Below are 18,304 nucleotides of genomic sequence, written 5' to 3'. Positions count from 1 at the left end.
AAACCTGTTAGTCCAATAACAAAAACAAATAAAAACAAATTTCCAGCCAAGTCTTACTTCTATTAAAATCCTTAATGGTTTCTTCATCAAACAAACTTAATTGCAAAGAAAAACGTCAAACAGATTAGTGTGCCTTAAAACTATTTGCTGGGAACTTAGTTTACTTATAGCTGTACAACTAATTGCTGTGGAACTCACAGAAAGTTTCTGGGTGCTACCAATACTTTTCTGGATAATGTTTTTGTGTGAAGTAAGTAACGATTCATGTACAGTGTAAAGAGCAGAACAAAGGCATAAAACGGAAGTTGGAGCATTATTAGGAACTTAATTTCCCATTTCAGTAGCCCCCACAATTTTATTAATAAGATATATATTTGATGAGATTACTGGGAATTACTGGTAAATGGAAGTTTGAAGGTTTTGAACTAAATTCTCTGTTTCCATTTAATGAAGTCCTAGCATTCAAAGATTCATACCTCTTCTCATCTTGATTCTATGTTGAGAAAAGACACTTGAAATGAATGGACAAGTAGCATTCAATTAATAATGTAGTTTGTGCCTGCATCATTAATATAATCTGAAATTTGGTAATACATTTTGTTTTTTTTTCATCCTTCCTCTCCCGTTCCCCCCAAGCACAAACTACCTTTCAATCTGGTTCCTCCAATTACATCAGTAACAACCAGGTTCTTTACAATCAACACATCAACCAACCATCAAAACCTGCAAGCAACAAGTTTTTCCAGTGCAAGTACTGTGTCCGCTACTTTCGATCCAGAAATCTTCTCAGCGAACATACCCGAAAGGTCCACGGTCACATTGAGGGATCTATATTTGCTGGTGAGACTTCAGCCATCTCCCCACCTCCAGCTCCCTCCAGCTACCACATCCTCATGCACGAAGGATTTGGGAAAGTGTTCGCTTGCCGCTTTTGTACTTACAAGACCCCGCGACGCACACGAATCATCAAACATCAGAAGCTGTGCCACAGGTCTGGTGGGAAAGGACAGGAATCGCATGGTGAAGTGCCCACTGACGCGGTGGAAAGAAGCATCCTGGAAGCACAAGTTAAACCCTTAACAAAGTCGAGAGGGAGCTTTTGCTGTGAGTGGTGTGGCTATCACACTTCCAGACGAGAGCGCTGGTGCGACCATTTGATGAAGAAACACCGCAGCCTTCTAGCTCAGGGACTGGTCAAGATTATTTCATCTCTGAGACAACAGCAATCCGGGTCAAATGTTGGTACTTCGAAGCCCCAGCAAAATAAGGATGTACAAAAACTCGCTCCTGGCTCTAACTATTTGCCCATGAAAACAGTCAGGAGGGAAATGCCTTCCACTCAGTATTCAGTTTTAAAAGGCTCCTTGGGAACGTCGCCCATGAAGCAGGGCCCCACTGCAGTTTCAAGGTTTGCGCCCATTAAAATCAAATTTCCCTTTCAAAAGCTGAAGCCCAAAACCACCCCTAATGCTAGCGACGGCGAATTGACAGGCAGATCGGCCTTCAGGATGGCTGACCTGAAAGTGACCAATTCTGGACTGGAGACCAGCAGTTTGCTAAGCGATGAGAGAAGCAGCTCTGATGAGGAGCATCAGGACCTCGATGACCAAAGCCAGATGGACTCTTTAGCATCCCAGAGTTCCGGAGCGTCGGAGAAAAAGTTGCTGACTATCGGCAACACAAAGCTACTTGAAACCAAGGGGATTCCTTTCCGTAAGTATATGAACCGGTTTCAGTGTCCGTTCTGCTCCTTCCTTACGATGCATCGCCGCAGCATCTCGCGGCACATTGAAAACATCCATTTGTCAGGTCGGACTATCGTTCACAAGTGCAACCTTTGCCCTTTCACCTGCACCACTGCTCAGAAGCTGGTGGTTCACAAGCAGAGCCACTCCTTGGAGTGGGACACCGTCAGCTCACAGAACAGCAGCGTGGCCTCTTTGAGCGACAGCTTAGTGGCGATCGATACGAATCTAACTCAAAACCAGACCGTCAACGGGGAAAAGTCACCGATAACGGGAGATTCCAAACAGCAGTATCCTTACAAATGTAGCATGTGCAGTTACTCGACGGTTACCTTAAAGGGCCTCCGTGTGCATCAGCAGCACAAGCACTCGTTCTGCGATAATGCGCTACTGGAAGCGACACCTGATGGGGGTGCGGATGGGCTGCAGGACACAGGGTCGGAGTACGAAGCGCTCGCTTCACCGAGCATCGTGAAGACTCAGACCTCGATCCTGGGGTCGACCTCCAAAAACAGCTTTTTGTTCAAGAAAGGCAAAAGGTTGACGGCGGACAGCCCACTGGACCTGTCTCCAGCGAAGAAGAGAACGAGAATAGACGAGATCGCAAATAATTTGCAGAGCAGAATCAGCCAGGCCAATCAGCAAGTGAGCGAGTTGGAGTCGGCAGTTGCAGTGGAAGAGGATGAAACTCTTGAGGAAGAGGAGGAAGAAGAGGACGAGGAGGAGGAGGAAGAAGAAGAGGAAGGTGTAGGTGTGGGAATAGAGGGGGATCTGAATGACAGGGAGGGGAAGATTGATCATCTGATGGACATGCAGAATTACACTTATGGTGACCAGCCATTGTGGGTCGAAAGGACTGATGGAATGCAAGACGGGACCAGCTTTGGAACAGTGGATCACGAGTACACTGGAATGAACAGTGCCGAAATTGAACTGACCCTCTCTGATGACGATGACTTTTATGGGTTTTCCAATTCGATGGAACATCATGACGGTTCACAGCACAAGCAGGTGGGATACAAAAGGGGGAGCAGCGAGAGCAGGGATGGCTTTCAGGAGAACTGTGAGACGGGTGACGATTCTGGTAAGATCTACTACTGCAAGCACTGCAATTTTAGTAACAAGGTGGCCCGCAGCGTGAGTACCCATTACCAGAGAATGCACCCATATATTAAATACAGCTTTAGGTATATTGAGGATCCCACAGACCAGAGTGCAGTGTACCGATGCCTTGAATGTTTTGTAGAGTATGCGGAATTTGAAGTCCTGCGGCAGCATTACGCTCAGTTCCATCCTGAAGCTCAAAATATCCTGAACTTTCATCAAGCTAACTTGATCTACAGATGTCGCTTCTGCTCTTACACCAGTCCCAATGTCCGCAGCCTAATGCCTCATTATCAGAGGATGCACCCCACTGTGAAGATCAACAACTCCATGATCTTCTCGAGTTATGTGGTGCAACAAGCAACCGAAATAAACGCGGAGTCCCAGACCCTGAGAGAGATTCTGAATTCTGGTCCCAAGCATGTTGGTGCGTCCACGCCCGACTCTCAGCAAGGTGGACCGCACAGCCCTTCAAGTGCCAATTTTTTAAAGAGTGTGAGCCCTCCACCAGGTGGAAAGAAAGGCGAAATGATTAGCGCTGTGGTGTACAGTTGTGATGTCTGTTCATTCTCGAGTCCAAACATGCATTCGGTACTGGTACATTATCAAAGAAAACACCCGGATGAGAAGGCTTCCTATTTTAGAATTCAAAAGACCATGCGAGTGGTCTCCATCCAGAATCCTGGGATTAATGCTCATAATTCTGGTGAGATGAGTCCAATAATGTCACCTGAGGAGCCTCCAGTAACCCCTCAGCCAGTTGAATTTGAACAGTTGTATTACTGCAAGCACTGTGTTTACAGCAACCGGTCAGTCGTTGGCGTGCTCGTTCACTATCAAAAAAGACATCCCGAGGTAAAGGTGACAGCAAAATACATCAAACAGGCGCCTCCCACTCCAGCTCTGAAAAAGACCATGGAGGAACTGCAGATCATGCCAGCGAGACCCCACGTATCGCAGCTATCTCAAATGAACAAGAACACTTTTGACGTCAGAGAGTTGACTGCTCAGCAGAGGGCGACTGAGAAGGGCGAGGGAGAAATGATGTTTTTTTGTCAGCACTGTAACTACGGGAACCGAACGGTTAAGGGCGTCGTGATTCACTATCGGAAGAAACATCGCGACATCAAAGCCAACGCGGAGCTCGTGCGGCAGCACACAGCAGCCGTGAGGAGCCAGCGTGAACGAGCCACAAACAGCCAAGTGGTCAGCACGCCAACCCCAAACACCCAGCCCGAAACCGAGGGCGAGCAGCTGCGTTTCTTCAAGTGCAGGCATTGCTCCTATACAGCACACTACCTCTACGCCATCAGAAAACACCTTAGAAAGCAGCATCCCAGTGTGAAGGCTACAGTGACGACTATCTTGCGGTGGGCATATCAGGACGGGGTGGTGAGCGCTGGTTATCACTGTGAATGGTGCATTTACTCGCACCAGGAACCTAGTGGGCTGTTGATCCATTACCAAAAGAGACATCCAGAGCATCCTGTAGACTACACGTACATCTCTAGCAAACTGTGGGCAGGTCCTGATCCCTCGGCGGACCCGTCGCAGATAGCCTCGATTGACCTCAAGCAGTACAAATGCAGAGATTGCGAATTTGAAGCCGCATCAATCTGGGACATCACAAACCACTATCAGACTTTGCACCCATGGGTGGTAAGTGGGGATGAGTCTGTACTGCTTGATATAATCTTGGGTAAGGATGCATCCGAACAAAACAACCCAACAGCTCATGACGACGCATCGCTGGATTTTACAAACAGTGTGAAAAGCATTCTAATGTGCACTCAGCTGGAGCATGAATCGCCTCTGGAAGTCTCCAGTCTTTCTTCAGTCAAAGAATCGCCACCTGCCGCCAGCAATTCCACACCTCCCGGATCGCAGTACCAATGTAAAATTTGTAAGTCGGAATACAATAACCTGCACGGTCTTTTAACACACTACGGCAAAAAGCATCCGGGTGTAAAAGTAAAAGCTGCTGAGTTTGCCCTGGATAAAGATGAAAAGCCTAGTACTCTGTACAAATGTAGACACTGCCCATATGTTAACACTCGCATCCATGGTGTTCTAACGCACTACCAGAAACGGCACCCTTTGGTGAAAGTCACAGCGGATGACTTCATGAATGAGGCTGAGAAGCTTCCAGAAGGTCAACAGAATGATATAGAAGACATTAATAAGATCCCAAAGCAAGGGTTTGGAGCTTACAGGTGCAAATTGTGTTCATATGCACATGGCTCTCTTGACAAGTTAAAGGTCCACTATGAAAAATACCACCGACAGCCAGCAATTGATATGTTCACTGAATCGGCAGCTCAGACTGTTGTACCTGAGGTACCAAAGACCCCTGTGGAAGAGGAGAAGGACGATGTGAAGCCAAGCGACGAAAAAGATTTTCCTCCAACAGTTGTTCCCTTTTTAAGTGGTTGTTCAGGGCTCAATGCCTTATTCAAATGTCAGCTATGCAAGTACTTCTGCTCTTCCAGAAAGGGCATAGCGAGACATTACCGTAATAAACATAACAACGTCCGGGCCCAACCAGAGGGGAAGAACAATATTTTTAAATGTGCCTTGTGTTCATACACTCACCAACTTCGCAAAGGGCTTGCTGCTCATTACCAAAAACGCCACGATATTGATTCTTACTATACTCATTGCCTGGCGGCCTCCAAAACAATGGTTAGTAAAAAACCTGAGAAACTTATCCTTCCTATTGAACCAAAACCAGAGTCTCCCCCTCTGACCGAAGAGCTCAGGAGAGCAGTGGAGAAGAAAAAATGTTCCTTGTGCTCATTCCAAACGTATACAAAGAAAGGCCTGGTCTCTCACTACATGAAGCGCCATCCTGGCGTCTACCCCAGAAAACAGTACGTCAGCAAGTATAACGGGTACTTTACGGTTGTGTATGCTGATGACGAGGAGGAAGAGCCGCAGGCGGAGAATGAGATGCCCGCGGCGACTGTTATAGAAGCCCCCCCAGTGGTTGAGAACAAAGACTGTGGGTGGCTACCCTTCAAATGCGTGAAGTGCTTCAAGCTATCTTTCAGTACAGCACAGCTGCTCTGCATGCATTACACAGACTATCACAGTCGGGATCTGAAACTGGACTTCAAGTTGCTCCCTGGCAGCACCCGTTCACACAGCCCAACCTACGAGTGCAAGCACTGTAGCAGCAAACTCCTGAGCACGTTGGAACTGAGTGAGCATCTAAACCAGCACAATGAGGACTTTAGCAGATGGGCAAAACTGCAGCAAGAGAAAAGGGTGGTCGAAGAAGGCGAACGGAAAGAGGATGAGGAACGGAAAGAGGATGAGGAACGGAAAGAGGATGAGGAACGGAAAGAGGATGAGGAACGGAAAGAGGATGAGGAACGGAAAGAGGATGAGGAGAAGCCTCCGGAAATAAAAGTTGATTCAGAACAGCAACTGAAAGAACAGGTATGTTAGGCACAAGAAGTGTTGCGTGCCAAACTTCAGAAGATAATTGTATAATAGCACACTTATCAATTGCTGGTAATGTACTCTCTCTTCATTAGAAACTTAAATCATTTACAGCATCACAGGAGACCTTTTGGTCCATTGTGTCTATACCATTTCTGTCTGTATTGGTACACTTTGCTATTAATCCCACTTTCCAGTACATATCCTTTAGAATGTTTTTACTGATCAGCTGCTTATTGAGTTAACTTTTGAATTATTCTATTGATCCAGCTTGGACAGTTATTTGTGGTAATGAATTTCACAACATAACAAACCCTCTGAGTGAAGAAATTCCTTCTGACCTCTCTTGATAATTCTGCTAACAGTCCTGGGACTAAACCCCTTGTCACCTATTTCTCATCTACAGGAAATATGTTTTCCCCTACTTACATGGCACCTCTTCAGCATCTTAAAGAGCTCTATTAGATTCCCTTTCAATCTCCTCTGCTTTTGTGGAAAAAGCCCCCAATTAAACAAGCCTCTCGCATGATTGGTTTTGAAAGATAATTGAAGACTAAGGTACAAATAAAGAAACACCAGCTCGAAATAAAGCAGAAATTACTGGAAATGCACAGTAGGTCAGTCAACATTTGAGAGAGAAATATAGCTAAAAATTTCAGGAGTTTGAGATTGCTTTGAATATATAGATTTGCAGCAGAAGACTCTGGGGTTTGAATGTTGCAAGATCTCTGGAGTTAGGGTCATGTTATAAAGACTGTGTTTATAAATTGAGCTTTGGCAGTTTATCTGAAGCAAGAAACGCATTGGCCTGGATTCAATGTATAATTGCTCCAGCATTTCCTGGTAATCGACCTCAGACTAGTCTCTGTATTCAGCCTGGAGTAGGGGTAGGTACAGTTCAGACCCTTTATTTTGCCTCGTGCATCACAAGCTGTGTGCACACATATTTAACGCTACAAACCGGTGTGATTTCATGGCTTGTTTGGGTGACGTTTTGATCTCTTGGCTCTGCAATTGGCGTCCCTTTATTAAATTACCACTTTATTGTTGTAAGTTTTCAGTTAAACTCTTGAACTTTGAAGCACTTGCTTTTTTTTTACACCTAGCCTCAGGAATGAGATGATTTATGATGCATAAAGTAAGGTTCAGTGGATTACCCTGATTCTCGAGCTAATCCTAAACACCTGTGTTATAGAACTGCTTACATTCCTTGTTCTTTTTTCCTTTCTTACCCCATAATATATCTGATCCTTTACTCCCGATTCTCTTCCTTTTGTTTTAAATTGCAGCCTGCATTTTATCACTGCCTCCCTTTTTTGGGGTTTATTGCTAATAAACTCTAATCGCATGATGTAAGCTCGAATTTGTCTGGTTGAATGGCTAAGCAATCTAAGGCATCAGCGTGGGAATTTGGCTTCACTACAAAAGAAAGCTTGTGGGTAAACGCAAGAATGTGGGCAGGAAAAATGAAAAACCATTCGTCACACAGTGCACGGTAAACATAAACAAATTACTTGGTCGTCTTCACAGTCGGCAGAACCATAAAAGTGCAGGTGAGAGCACAAAGTACAGCTCTTTGGTAGCAGTTCAATGAGTAGTGGAGCTGTGCAACTTTTAAATCGAGAGAAAGCCCACGGCACTGTGCCAAAGCCTGAAACCAAATTCTCAAAGAGACTAATACACAGTGCTTATCTTAATGAAAATTAAGAAAATAGGCAACTTGGAGATTGGAAGCTTTGTAAAATGGATCAACTGTGGTTTCTGATAGATTGTAAAGGATGTACAAAGAGAAATGAGAGCAACACCAGAAATTTCAGATTTCATTATCAATGGAAGGGGAAAGGGAAGAGAGGGAGCGGAAAATATTTCAGAGGAGTGGGAAATTGACTGGGAAATAATCCAGGAAACTGCCAAAGAGCAACTTTGAAATTTGAAAGAGACTTGGATTGCAGGAGCATCTAGATGTGGGAAAAGGAGCTCTTTACCAACTTTTTACTTGTTATCTCAGCAATTCAGAGGACAATATTTGGGCTTTCAAAGGACTGAGATCTAACATGAATGCTTTCTGGAAGAATCAGTTAAACAGTTTACGTAGTGGCTCCTCCACACATTTCTCATGACAGCCATAGGATGGTGGCTGAATTCCTACAATCACTGAATGCACCCCCTTGCTTTAGGAAGATGGAATGTGAATAATAATCCTTGTATTTGATGTAGCACTTTCACATCTGGAGAACGTCTCAAACACGTCACAGCAGATACTGTAAAGCGTAGTGACTTTATTTCTGCAGCCAATTTGCGCACTGCAATGTCCCATAAACAGCTATGAAGTGAATTGAATGACCATATTTGGGGGATTGATGATCAGGGCATTGGAAGAAATTCCCTTCTATTTTCAAATAGTGACAATGTCATGTTTACCTAGAGGTAAGTAGGAACCCAGTTGTTAGTACATTGTTGGATTGCATTCCAGGGGTAATAATTCAACCCCAACCCCCCAAAAAAAATTGGTCGCTCAATCCACAACTGTTTGTGTGACAATGCTGGGCACAGTTGGCTGCAGCATTTTGCCCACAAAATCCACAGTCAGTCTACTTTACAGTATAGTCTGTGAAGTGCTTTGAGACGTCTCAACGACGTGATAAGGCACTATTATCAAATGCAAGGATTATCACAATTTAGCTGTGTACTTCCATTGAACAGGATCTTCAAGTGACTAGGATGAAAGGATAAATTCACTAATAATACAGCAATATGTGGGGCAGATTTTCTCCAAAAGCATTTAGAGAAGCTTGGCACTTGAGCAGATAAAATAAGTTTGCAGTAATGTATATTACATGCCAGAGACGTATAACTGTAACGAGAGGTGTAAACCTAAAAGGAGTTAATACAGTTAAAGCATTTTAAGCAATGTGTCTGTCTTCTCGCTAATGACAAGTTAGTTAAGTAAAAAATAGTTAGATGCACAGAAACCACATGTATGTCATCACGTTTTGTTTGTGGAACCTCAGCAAAGGGCATCAAATTCATTTGTAAGGGAGAAGTGTTGGTCGGGGTGATTTCTATATAGATCCTCATGGGAACAGGCTGGGGGAAATCTGCTTTATTCTTAAAGAGAAATATATTGATGGGAGTCCACAGCCAAGTATTCAAAATAATTTTATTCCTTAATGTGGTGAGGATGTTAAACTAAGGCCCCATCTGCATGTTCAAGTAGAGGGCAAAGATCTTATGACTAAAATCTGAGGGAAATTACTCCCAGTTTCCTGGCCAACAAATCCTCCAGATCCAGATAAATTGGTCATACACTTCCTAGGTATGGGTCCTCCTTGCAAATTGGCTTCAGTGTTCACCTACAAATACACTTTTGCTAGACTTAATAGTGATTACTGTTAAGTGCTTTGGGGTGTTTTATTGTAATAATAACCCTTGCATTTGATATAGTGCCTTTCAATTCAGCAGGGTGTTTTAAAGAGTGTCACAGGATTTACTGTGAAGTGAAGTAACTGTATTTGTAGATGACAATGGCAGTCCAATTACGCACATATATGTCCCACAAACAGCCATGAAATGATTCACCAATCTTATTTAGAGGATTGTTGACCAGGACACTGGGAGAAACTCCCTTTTGAAGTATTGTCATGAGATCTTGAAATTCCACCCGAACAGGCAGACGGGACCTGAAAGACAGCACCTCCAACAATGCAACGCACCCCCAACACTGCATTGGAGTGCCAGCGTTTGAGTTCATGTGCTGGCACAACCTTCTTACTGAGAGGTGAGAGTGCTATCAACTGAGCCAGGCTGACATCTTGCATGTTTTGACAAATTAAGGCTCTATCAAATGCAAAAATTATTATATATTACAATTTTGTAATTTTTTGATATCCCATTGAATGTTCTTGAAAAGAACCAGCTTTCAAGTTGAGGCTGAATTTCAGAATTTTAAGACGATGGTCATTCAGTTAAAATAAAGAGGGATTTTTGCTTTCGGGTCTCAGATTCATTGATGCTACCGGTAATTTCTTACTTCTCCATTTTTTAATTCTGCACCTGTTACTCATTGTGAACAGGCTTGCGGTCTACAAAACATAAATAAAAGCTCTGCCAGAATAACAGAGCTGGCAACCAGGCGTGACATTTGCAGAGTTAAATCCGAGATCTGCCTAGGGCAATAGGAAACTTGGGAAAACTCGATCCCAAAGGAACAAGCTGGATGAATGAAATGGGCTTTCCTCGAACTTGAACTATTTATGTCCCTATGACGTAAATGTTTCTCATTCTGGGGTCCCCAAGTTTTGGCTGTTGCCAACTTGCTCCTAATACTCTGGAATTTGATAAGCAGTGTGCGTCCCTCCAGGGAGAGAATGCATGTTGCTTTCCATTTGGGAATTTCTGTTTGTAGATATACATATGTGAAACTCTTGACTGGTTTGGATACTATTTAGCATGGTGATGGGTTTCCACAGGTGCCAGACACCCGGCTGACCAAAAAATTCTTCTAAAATTAAAATGTAATTCATTCAGTTTGTGAGAGAAATAGAATCAGATGGAATAATGTTTTTAATCACCCTGATGCTCATTTTGTAGACCGTGAATAGAATTGACATTGAGATGAAAATTCAATATTTAGCGTTTTTTGTTGGAGATAAGTTGTTGTACAAGAGCAGTTATGTGCATTGGTATTAAATGGGTTTATGTGCAACATGAATACGTGGAAAGTTGTCAACCTGTAGGTAGGACTATCGCCCATGAGTTGGAAGGATAAGAGTTCAAACCCCATGTCAGGGCTTTGTGCTTGTAATCTAGCTGGTGCTCATTGCAGTACTGAGGGAGCATTGGAGTCCTTTAGCTCAGTGGTTAGAGCACTCGCTTTGCAAGCGAGAGACCTGAGTTCAATTCCATGCAGGGGGCGAAATCTTGGGCAAGTTTCCTTACTCCACACAGAGCCTAATAATAATCCCTCCAAAAACCAAAAACAATAATAAATTGGTCATTTTCAATCTACGACTGTTTGTGGGACATTGCTGTGCGCAATTGGCTGCCGCGTTCGCCCACAAATATACAGTCAATTCACTTGACAGTGTGTTCTGTGAAGCGCTTTGAGACGTCCTCCCGACGTGAAAAGCGCTATATCAAATGCAAATATTATTATTATTATATTGCAGAGATGCTGTCCTTCAGATAAGATGTTGAACCAAGGTCTGTTTATTTGATGGACATTAAAGACCCCATGATACTATTCAGGTTAAAAAAAGTAGGGTGTTTCTTTCTGTCCTGGTCATCAGTCCCCCCGGATAAAACAAATCATTCATTTCAGAGCTGCTTGTGGGAAAATACTGGATGCAAATTTGCTTGCAAATTTAGTGACTAACTACACGTTGCAGTAAAATCCCGTAAAAAGGTTTGGGCGTTTTAATGATTTGTTAAGGTGCTATGCCAATGTAAGGATTCTTACTAAAACATTTTATTAAATATTGTTACATTGATCAAGATTTCCTCAGTTAAATGTATTTGATGCACATTGATGCACAAGCTTAAATTTTTTTGTGAGCATATATGAATTGTATACAAGTAACCAAAACAAAAGTAGTTTCATGAATGTTAATGCATTGCCCTTGAATGCCATTTTTTGGGATCAGTGGGATGGCTTATGCATGTGGAAAACCATCACTGTGTTTAAGAGTATCTAAACTGATGATTCCATGCATCCCACCTACACATATCAATTCCCATGTATTGATAGAAGCACAATCAATTGGGATGGGGAAAAGACGTCTACTTCTGTGATGAAAGTGTCTTATGTTTGAAAGAGAAATTAATAGAAACCTGGGAAGTAAGGAGATTAGCAGGAAAATTAGATTAAGAAAATGCTGTGACCCATTGAAATAGTGGAACAGGCTTGGCAGATGAATGACTTCCTCCTGTGCCTATATTCCTCAGAATAATAGTCGTCCAATGCAGCCTCTTTTTAAATTATTAAAAAAAAGGTTTGATGCTTTTGCAAGTTTAAATGATTTATTGAATATTCATTTACTTTTAGAAACCGATTGATATTCAGCCAACACAACCCCTTCCTTTGCCCAAGGATAGACGTGTAGTGGGATACAAGTGCAGCTTCTGTTCTGAGGTCCATCCAACACCGCGAGCCATATCAAATCATCTTCGGAAGCATGTTGCATTTGGAGAGTCGATGGATTCGTCTCGCACTGCCGAGGAGGTGAGTACTGCACAGCTTGTTGCCAGAATTTCAAATGTGTCTTCATGCATCTTTTTAGAAACTCCCAAAATTCAATGTTGCCTGACATTCGTATTGCTACAGTTGAACATAGTGGCCAACTCTCTGACAACACATCTCAAATACTATATTATATTGAAACACAAATAGCTGATTTCTGTGTCATCCAGGCCTGTTCTAACAGGTTGGCCCTGTATATGGGAGTGTATTGTAGAATATGATTTAGAAATTTAGTCTCCCAATTAGTTAATCTCCTTTTCTTAAAGTAGTTTTTCCTGTGTGTGTGGTGTGTGTGTGTGTGTGAGATAGGTCATAAAGTATGCTTGGACAGCTGTTGGTTTAGCTCTGCTATGAGTGTTCCTATTGCACGACTAACTGACTTGCGTTTGGTGGTACTTCATCTTGCTCCCAGCTGTGAACTGCTGAAACTTCCTCCAGTGGCATAAGCAGTGAGTTTGAGTGACAGCTGTGGGAATTGAACTTCTGAACACCTTGTTGGCAGTCCCACACTACAGCACTAGATTGACTTTAATATGTGTGTGTATGAAAACCTTGTTACAACTTCAAACTATTCTATGATGGACATTACATTCTTTATTTCAGAGTAGGTACTCACAGTCCTTATTTATTGATTAACCTTCCGATAGATTGTGGATAGCTACGCTTACACTGAATGGCACAGAGCTTGGAGTTGAGCTACTCACATCTGACCTTTCTTTGAATCTGGGATTTTCTGATGCTTGATAGTGGTCCCTGTCCCGGTTGCAAGGAACAAATGAGAAATGGGCTTGATGTACCTGACCTAGGAATGCTTGTTGTTTCCATTAGGTTCCTGAAATGGGGAAAATGTTCCTTTTCTATTTACCACCTTCACCACCAACAACTTGTATTTGTCCAACACCTTCATGCATGATAGTCTCAGATGGCTGAAACCTCCTTAATCACAATTCCATTTTTTTATTAATAAAAGCTCTGAAAATCCAGGATTTCCTATTAACCATCTGCAAATATAAAATTACCACCTTGAAAAAAATTCCCTCTAAAGAGCTTCAAAACTTTTCAATGTTTTAGGTGCTACATCAAATGCAAGCATTCTTATTATAACTGGTCATCCTTGCACTTGCGTGTTGCTTTGTCTTGTCATCTCAATATTGTGAATCCACTTTTTTATAGAATGAATGTAATGTAAATTATCCAATGGAAATGTTGAAATGTATCAATTGTAATCAGAAAGAAAAAAAAAGCATTTCTACAGCATCTTATGTCAAAAGCACATTGTTTACCAGTAATTATTGTCAAATGTATGGACAGTTTTTGTAGACCCATCCAGCAGCTGTTTGCAGACATTAATGTCCTACAAGCAGCCATGAAGATAAATGACCGATTTTATCTTAAAGATTGCTGGCTCGGATGTGAAGGTGAAACTCCCTTTTCTTTTTTCAATCTTGTATGGGATCCTTAATGTCCACCTGAATAACAGGCAGGCAGACAGGACATTGGTTTAACATTTCATGCAAAGGACAGCACCTCTGATAATGCAGTACTCACCCAATACTACAGCAAAGTGTCAGGTTATACTATGAGCTCAAGTCCCAACAAGGTGTTTGAATCCACAGTCATCTTTCCCAGAGGTGAGAGATCTATCAACTGAGTCGAGCAGAATAGCTATGTATTTTATCAAGGACAGCAACGCATTTCTTTATTCTGCATTGTGTTCCTAAAGTACTCCTGAGAAGTTATCCCACATGAACAGCGCTATGTAAATTCAATTTATATTAATAATCCTTGCATTTGATATAATGCCTTATCACATCATTGAGACGTCTCAAAATGCGTTACAGGATATACTGTAAAGTTATTTTTAAAAAGTTTAAATAAATGAACCTCCTTCCTCGCCCAGCTATACTGGCTCTCTATCCCCCAGAGAATTGAGTTCAAGATCCTTATCCTCACTTTTAAAGCTCTCTGTGGTCTTACCCCACCCCATCTCTGTTACCATTTAAAACCTTATCAACCTGCCATTGGCAGGCACTGGTCTGCTTCATGTCCTTCATCCTGTCCCACCATTGGCGGTCAGGCCTTTTACCCTCACTCACTGGAATTCCATTCGAGAGTCCCTTTGTCTCCCCTCCTTCAAGGTCCGTCTCAAGGTGTGAGTTATTCTGTAAAGAACAAATTCAATATTCCATGCAGCATATTGCTAGCTTTTCAAATACATCTACTTGCATGTTTTTCAAAGCTCCAGCATTCAGTTTTGAAGTTTGTATGGCAGCATTATGGTCGTAGATATAGGTCTGTGGAGTAATATTTTCTACTGATGCAACCTGTGGCCTTCTGAGTCCATTTGTGTATTGTTACCTGGTTCTGGACTTAAGTGCTAGCGTCAGAAATCACTGGATGTTGCAATATTTTGAGATTTGGTGGTATTTTGCAACCTGGAAGATTAGATGAGGCTCTTAAATGACTGGATTAGTGAATGAATAATGTCAAGTCCATGCACATAGCCCTTAAGATGACCTTGTTCAGGTATTCGCTTGTAGGTCTTTGAGTTTGTCAATGACCATCTGTTCCTTGGTACATCTGGATTGCATTACAGATAGTATATGTTATACCAAATAGTCAATGGATCTGAGGTTGTACAGGACAGTAACTCTATCCTTATGGTTTGTTATTTGAACCTCTCGATTGGGTTACAGCCTTGCAACCCTCCCCGAATCCCCAAGGAGGTCAGCCAGGTTACGCTACTCTTCGATTTTTAAAACAATAAAATATGCAAGCTGTCATGTGATCTCACAAACTGTTCCAAATCTCACGAGTGCTTTCTTCCCCACCCCCAACCTTATGAACTTTTCCTTGCAGAATAAGAATGAAGAAACACTTTCCATGTATTCACCCGAAAAATCTTCAGAAGTTTTACACTATGGCGAGGCAGAGCAGCTGTTAGAAGGGGAGGAGGATTCCATCGCTGCGGATGCTACCCTGGGAGGTTACCCGTGCAGTCAGTGTGATCGGATTCTCATGTCCCTCCAAGGCCTGCGGTCCCACGAAAGGAGTCACATGGCTTCGGCGCTCTTTTGCCGTGAAAGCAAACACCACTGCCAGTACTGCTCATTTGTCACTGCTTTCAGACAAAAGTGAGTAAACCTAGAACACTTTGATAATCAACAGTTTCTCAAAAGAAAGTTTGTTTTAAAATATAAAAATGAAATCTGATGTCATTCTTCCTTAACCTGATTGTTATTACAGGGTGACCAAAAGTTGTGACACCATTACAATGTCTAATAAGTCTTTTAAAGATGTTATGTTTTTTTAGATAAGAGTGTAGTTATCACAAATTTTTGGTCACCCTGTATTTATGTGTATTGCTTTGCCTCGACACCAGCAAAGAGTATGGTAGATCACAGACTGGAAATTAATCTTGGTCTTAAGCCTTAAGATTAACGTACCTTATAAATGTATGTTTTTTTTGGAAAATGATTCCCTCTCAGTTTGGAGGCTAACTTTCTGTAGTTTTTACGTTTGAAGGCTGATTTTTAGTACGTTTCCAAATTTCTGTGTGATCCTAATGTCTAAGACAATGATACTCACAAGATTGTTTCGGATGAGGAAGACCCTTCGGCCAATCTGATCTCATCCATACAGAATATCCCCTCTCCATCCCATCACAGGATCAAGGTTTTTTTTAAACTGGTCCAGTGTCCTGGCCTCAATCAAACTTCGTGACAACATGTACACTCATTTATTATCCTCTGGGTAAAGAAAACCTTCCCGGTCTCTGTCCTCAAATTGCCCTTCATAACTCAAAACCTCTTCTGCTGCCTTGGTGCCATCCTAAGACTAAGAACATGAGAAATTTCAGGCCTCAATGTTTTGGAATGAATGATGCTCATAGAACTTCAATTATTTGATAGATTGTGTAGCGCTGGTGCAACTACAAAGTAAAGAAAGACCTGGGATTCAACAGAATGGTGGCCTCTACTTGAAAAAGGATGGAATTGAGCAATAAATCAATAAAGAGAGTGGGAGTTGGACAGAAGTAGGCTGCAGCATGTTTGCTTTTATCCCTTGTGTCATAAACCGATCCGTTGGCTGACGCTTCATAATTCATCTTGCAAAATCCATGTATTGATCAATCCCATCGTTATTGTATGATTTAGTCTGGAAAAAGTACAATCCATAGTTTGTAACTGGATCACTGTTTAAGTGGAATAAATTTCACTCTTCACCACACTGTCCGTGTACCATTAGGAGAAATAAGCACTGATCATTGGGAAGAATGACTTAAAAGCAATCCTTTCAAGATTCTTTCATACATCTGACTTGGGGATGGGATGGGGGTTATGGTGTTGCGCGCATAGTCTTTCTTTAGGACCTCCTGTTAGTGTGCAAGACCATTTAATGTCTTGCACTTAATGAGGTAACTTTCTACAGTTGAACACCAACAAGACCGAGGCTCTCCTGATTGGCCGCCGTCAGCGCCTCCACACCACAGGCACTGACAGCATCACCATCCAAGGATGCACACTCCACCTTACTAAGCCAGTCCAGAACCTTGACATCTTGTTTGACCCTCAACTATCCTTTCTACCCTACATCAGTGCAATGACCCGCTTTGCCTTCCCCCACCTACATAACATTGCCCGGCCTCTCCACTACCTCACGCCTCAGACCGCCAAAACCTTCATCCACGCATTCATCATATCTAGGCTCGACTACTCCATCTCACTGCTTGTCAGCCTTTCCAACTCTTCCCTCCAAAGCTGCATATCATCTACAGCTCGTGTCCTCTCCCGCACCAGGCTCCATGCCCTATCAACTCCACCCTCACCCGGCTCCACTGGCTCTCCATTCCTCAGAGGATAGTGTTCAAAATCTTCGTCCTCGCCTTGAAGGCCATCCACTGCCTTGCTCCTTCCTACCTCTACGACCTGCTGACCCCAAATCAACCTGTCCGCTAATTCTGTACAGGCAACAACAACAAAGTGCACGTATATACCGCCCTCCACACAGGGTAGAGTCTCAGAATGCTTAACAGTGGCGGAGCCTGACTCCGAGCCATGGTGGGGGCACGGTTGAAGAGGAAAGTTTTCAGATTGGACTTGAAAATGGGGAGAGAGGAGGCAGGACGGAGGGATTGAGGGAGAGTGTTCCAGAGTTTCGGGGCGTAGTGGCTGAAAGCGTGACTATTGATGGTGGGTCAGAATGCAAGAGATGAGCAGGAGGCCAGTGCCAGTCGAGCGGAGGCTCTGGGTGGTGGATTGGGGAGTGAGGAGGTCGGAGAGATAGGGAGGTTCCAGGGAGTGAATGGATTTGAACACGAGTGTGAGGATATTGAAGTCGTTCGGTGATGGGGAGCCAGTGGAGCCTGGCCAGAACTGGTGAGATGTAGGTATGGAGTTTGGTCCAGATCAGTGTGCGGGCAGCAGAGTTCTGAATGAGCTGGATCTTTTTAATAGTGGAGCTGGGGAGATTGGCGAGGAGTGTGTTTGAGTAATCCAGGCGGGAGAATGTTCTTGTAGGGTACGACTAAGTGGAATTTCAGGTCTCATTTATGTAGAATGCTGGGGTCACCTTTCTCAAAGCTCATCATTTCTGATGTTGCTGACATCAGGCCCATATATAGAGCATCAAGGAGGAAGATTTTGAAGATTTTATCTGATTACAAAAGATTTTGGAACAGAAAATTCCCTTGGGTTGAAGATGCTGGGATTCCTTTTTCAGCCCAGCCTGGGGGGATACCTTTCTCAATCCTAATTTATGTCTCGTTTTCAGC

At 42.9% G+C, this 18,304-nt stretch overlaps 1 protein-coding gene across 1 annotated transcript in view; it reads left to right on the top strand.

The window, feature by feature from the left end:
- znf462 (zinc finger protein 462) overlaps window positions 1-18,304 on the top strand; it is an 83,345-nt gene that overhangs the window by 38,580 nt on the left and 26,461 nt on the right. The window contains exons 5-7 of the mRNA XM_042333142.1: window positions 637-6,290; window positions 12,337-12,513; window positions 15,391-15,665. Of these exons, the coding sequence (XP_042189076.1) occupies window positions 637-6,290; window positions 12,337-12,513; window positions 15,391-15,665 (6,106 nt within the window). The remainder of the gene's footprint in view (window positions 1-636; window positions 6,291-12,336; window positions 12,514-15,390; window positions 15,666-18,304) is intronic.

The sequence above is a fragment of the Callorhinchus milii genome, unplaced genomic scaffold (genome assembly GCF_018977255.1).
Source record: "Callorhinchus milii isolate IMCB2004 unplaced genomic scaffold, IMCB_Cmil_1.0 Scaffold1, whole genome shotgun sequence".
NCBI lineage: Eukaryota > Metazoa > Chordata > Chondrichthyes > Chimaeriformes > Callorhinchidae > Callorhinchus > Callorhinchus milii.
Note: the sequence above shows the minus strand (reverse complement) of the source record. Positions and strands in the feature narration are given on the sequence as shown.